This window comes from Geospiza fortis, unplaced genomic scaffold (genome assembly GCF_000277835.1).
Source record: "Geospiza fortis unplaced genomic scaffold, GeoFor_1.0 scaffold1605, whole genome shotgun sequence".
Taxonomy (NCBI): Eukaryota; Metazoa; Chordata; class Aves; order Passeriformes; family Thraupidae; genus Geospiza; species Geospiza fortis.
The window spans coordinates 35,975-40,545 of record NW_005054869.1 but is presented as its reverse complement, the minus strand read 5'-3'; the positions used below and the strand labels follow the sequence as shown (position 1 = coordinate 40,545).

At 48.0% G+C, this 4,571-nt stretch overlaps 1 protein-coding gene across 1 annotated transcript in view; it reads right to left on the bottom strand.

Moving 5' to 3' along the window:
- XPO7 (exportin 7) overlaps positions 1 to 4,571 on the bottom strand; it is a 45,494-nt gene that overhangs the window by 10,646 nt on the left and 30,277 nt on the right. The window contains exons 16-19 of the mRNA XM_031065567.1: positions 4,181 to 4,289; positions 2,917 to 3,023; positions 1,860 to 1,948; positions 69 to 176 (exon numbers count right to left, since the gene is read on the bottom strand). Coding sequence (XP_030921427.1) covers positions 69 to 176; positions 1,860 to 1,948; positions 2,917 to 3,023; positions 4,181 to 4,289 — 413 coding nt within the window. The remainder of the gene's footprint in view (positions 1 to 68; positions 177 to 1,859; positions 1,949 to 2,916; positions 3,024 to 4,180; positions 4,290 to 4,571) is intronic.

The window sequence follows — 4,571 nt, the reverse complement described above, 5'->3', positions numbered from 1 at the left end:
GGAAAGAAGAAATAACCCCTGCCAAGGCTCAGAATTCCATGAGATCCCGGGTTTTTGGGAATTCCTACCTGTTGTGGACCAGCTCGGCCATGAGCTTGAGGACGGGCGTGGTGCAGGCGGGGTCGTGGTACCAGAGCTCGATGGCTCGCTGCAGGATGGGCATGTACGAGGGGTAACTGCCGCGGGAATTAAGGAATTCCCGCTTTTCCAGCCCAAAAAATTCCACGGGAATGGGATATGCCAGGAGTGCAGCAAGGCAGGGTGGGGTTTAGGGTCACACGAGGATGGGATTTGGGGTTTTTGGGGGGATTGTTCTTGGTGGGTTTTTTATCCTGGAAAAATCATCGGGGTGGGAGTTGCCAGCACTGGGATTTCCAGAGGGTTCCTGGGATTCTGGGATCGGATTTGGGATCAGGGTTGGGATTGGGATGAGGGTTTGGGATCAGGATTGGGATCAGAATCAGGATTGGGATCAGGATTTGGGATCTCGATCAGGACTGGGGTCAGGATTTGGGATTGGATCAGGGTTTGGGATCAGGATTGGGATCAGGATCGGGATCAGGATTTGGGATCAGGACTGGGATCAGGATTTAGGATCAGGATTGGGGATGGGATCAGGATTGGGATCAGACCTTGGGATCAGGATCAGGATTTGGGATCAGGGTTTGGGATCAGGACTGGGATCAGGATTTAGGATCAGGATTGGGGATGGGATCAGGATCAGGATTGGGATCAGGATTTAGGATCAGGATCAGAATTTGGGATCAGGATTGCGATCAGGATCGGGATTTGGAATGGGATCAGGATTTGGGATGAGGTTCAGGATTGGGATCATGATCGGGATCAGGATTTGGGATCAGGATTTGGGATCTCGATCAAGGATTTGGATGGGATCAGGGTTTGGGATCAGGATCAGGACTGGGGTCAGGATCAGGGTTTGGGATGAGGATCAGGATCAGGATCAGGGTTCAGGATGAGGATCAGAATTTGGGATCAGGATTTGGATGGGATCAGGGTTTGGGATCAGGATCAGGACTGGGGTCAGGATCAGGGTTTGGGATGAGGATCAGGATCAGGATCAGGGTTCAGGATGAGGATCAGAATTTGGGATCAGGATTTGGATGGGATCAGGGTTTGGGATCAGGATCAGGACTGGGGTCAGGATCAGGGTTTGGGATGAGGATCAGGATCAGGATCAGGGTTCAGGATGAGGATCAGAATTTGGGATCAGGATTTGGATGGGATCAGGGTTTGGGATCAGGATCAGGACTGGGGTCAGGATCAGGGTTTGGGATGAGGATCAGGATCAGGATCAGGGTTCAGGATGAGGATCAGAATTTGGGATCAGGATTTGGATGGGATCAGGGTTTGGGATCAGGATCAGGACTGGGGTCAGGATCAGGGTTTGGGATGAGGATCAGGATCAGGATCAGGGTTCAGGATGAGGATCAGAATTTGGGATCAGGATTTGGATGGGATCAGGGTTTGGGATCAGGATCAGGACTGGGGTCAGGATCAGGGTTTGGGATGAGGATCAGGATCAGGATCAGGGTTCAGGATGAGGATCAGAATTTGGGATCAGGATTTGGATGGGATCAGGGTTTGGGATCAGGATCAGGACTGGGGTCAGGATCAGGGTTTGGGATGAGGATCAGGATCAGGATCAGGGTTCGGGATGAGGATCAGAATTTGGGATCAGGATTTGGATGGGATCAGGGTTTGGGATCAGGATCAGGACTGGGGTCAGGATCAGGGTTTGTGATCAGGATTTGGGATCAGGATTTGGGATGGGATGGGGATTTGGGGTCAGGATCAGGACTGGGATCAGGATTTGGGATCAGGGTTTGGGATGAGGATACATCCACTCGAAGAGCATCATGAAGCTGGTCTTGGCGTTGAAGGCGAAGGCGATGCCCCGCAGGTCCCGCACCAGCCCCACCAGTGTGCGCTGCGGCGGCACGGAATCCACGCAACGGCAGGAAATGGAAGTAAAATAAAATAAATGCTCTTTGAGCGGGGAAGAATAAATAGAACCCATCTACCTTCTCCAAATGAAAAAGAAACAATGAAATAAAATAAATAAAATAAAATTTTAAAAATGGAATGGAATGAAATGAAATGGAACCAAGTGAAATAAAAGAAAATAGATAGAAGAAATAGAATAAATATTATAAAAATATAAGAAAGAATGGAATAAAATAAAACAGTAAAAAAGAGTAAAATTCAGGCACCCCCAATTCCCACTAAACTGATCCCAAGGGATTCAGGCTCCCCCAGTTCCAATTAAACTGTTCCAAATTCCCTCTGGACCAATCCCAAGGGATTTAGGAACCCCAATTCCCATTAAACTGATCCCAATTCCCATTATATTGATCCCAAAGGATTCAGGAACCCCAATTCCCATTAAACTGATCCCAATTCCCATTAAACTGAATTCAGCAACCCCAATTCCCATTAAATTGATCCCAATTCCCATTATATTGATCCCAAGGGATTCAGGAATCCCAGTTCCCATTAAACTGATCCCAATTCCCATTATATTGACCCCAAGGGATTCAGGAACCCCAATTCCCATTAAACTGATCCCAATTCCCATTAAACTGATCCCAATTCCCATTAAACTGATCCCAATTCCCATTATATTGACCCCAAGGGATTCAGGAACCCCCAATTCCCATTAAACTATTGATCCCAAGGGATTCAGGAATCCCAATTCCCATCAAACTGGTCCCAATTCCCTCTGGACCGATCCCAAGGGATTCGGGCACTCCAATTCCCTCCTGGCCAGCTCCCACCATTCCAGCTTTTCTCCCAGGGCTGGGCACAGCTCCCTGCTCCCCCTGCCCGCCCCAAACCCCAAATCCCAGGGAAAAGATCCCGGGAAAAGCAGGAAAAGGGGAATTGGCTCTGGCTGACCTTGGCCTCCTGCTCGTTGAAGGAGTTGGTGCTGAACATCTGAGCCACGGTCTCGAAGGCAGCGGTGAGGGGCAGCATGAACTGCTCGTACTGATCCTCGTCCTCCCCTGGAAAACAGGGAAAAAACATGGAAAAATCCATGGGAAATCCATGGGAAATCCCCCATGGACTGCTTGTACTGATCCTCATCTTCTCCTGGAAAAATGGGGGAAATCATGGAAAAATCCATGGGACAGTCCCCCATGAACTGCTCGTACTGATCCTCGTCCTCCCCTGGAAAACAGGGAAAAATCCATGGAAAAATCCATGGGAAATCCCCCATGGACTGCTTGTACTGATCCTAATCTTCTCCTGGAAAAATGGGGGAAATAATGGAAAAATCCATGGGAAATCCCCCATGGACTGCTCATACTGATCCTTGACCTCCCCTGGAAAACAGGGAAAAATCCATGGAAAAGTCCATGGGAAATCCATGGGAAATCCATGGAAAAATCCCTCATGAACTGCTCGTACTGCTCCTCATCCTCCCCTGGAAAACAAACATGGAAAATCCATGGAAAAATCCATGGGAAATCCCCTATGGACTGCTCATACTGATCCTTGACCTCTCCTGGGAAAAAATGGAAAATCCATGGGAAAACCATGGGAAATCCATGGAAAAATCTCTCATGAACTGCTCCTACTGATCCTCGTCCTCCCCTGGAAAACACGGAAAAATCCATGGAAAAATCAATGGAAAAAACATGGGAAAACATGGAAAATTCATGGAAAAATCCATGGGAAATCCCCCATGGACTGCTCGTACTGCTCCTCATCTTCCCCTGGAAAAATGGGGAAAATCATGGAAAAATCCATGGGAAATCATGGAAAATACATGGGAAAATAATGGAAAAATCCATGCAAAAATCCCCCATGAACTGCTCGTACTGATCCTCGACCTGTCCTGGAAAAACATGGAAAATTTATCCCCAAATCTTGGTGGGATGGGAAATTGATCCTAAATCTTATTGGGATTTCAACCCCCAGTTTTGGGGACTTTTTTTCAATCCCCAGTTTCGGGATGGAAAAAAATTTTCCCAAATTTTGGTGGGACGGGAAAATTTTATCTCCGTTTTTACGGGATGATTCTCCGCACTCGCCCCAATTCCTGATTTTCCTTTTCCCAACCCCCCAACTCCCTTTCCTGGTGAAGCTCCAGCTCCCTAAATCCCACCACCCACTTCCCAAAAGCCGGAATTCTGCTGGAATTCCAAGGGAAAAATACCTAAATCCACCATGAGGAGCCGTCCCAGGGCCGTGTAGAACGTGGTCCGGCAGCGCATGTCCGTCAGGTTGGACTGGTTGTTGATTCCCAGGAAGGAAAAGTGCTCGCTCTGGAAAAGGAAAATTGGGATGGGGTGAGGAGGGAAGAGCTCCAGGAGAAAAAATAAAATAAAAAAATTCCCACATGGAAAAAGTGATTTTTTTTTTTTCCCCAGAGAAATGGTGGGAAATGGAGAAACCTGGCGGAGCCTCAAGGGTTTTTCCAAGCCTGAGATGGAATCCTGAGCATCCAGAAGCCCAAAAATTCACTGGGATTGATGGAATGATGGAATCCTGGAGCCTGCAGCATTCCCAGAGGGAAGATTTCAAATCCCAATTTGCTCCCTCCTGCT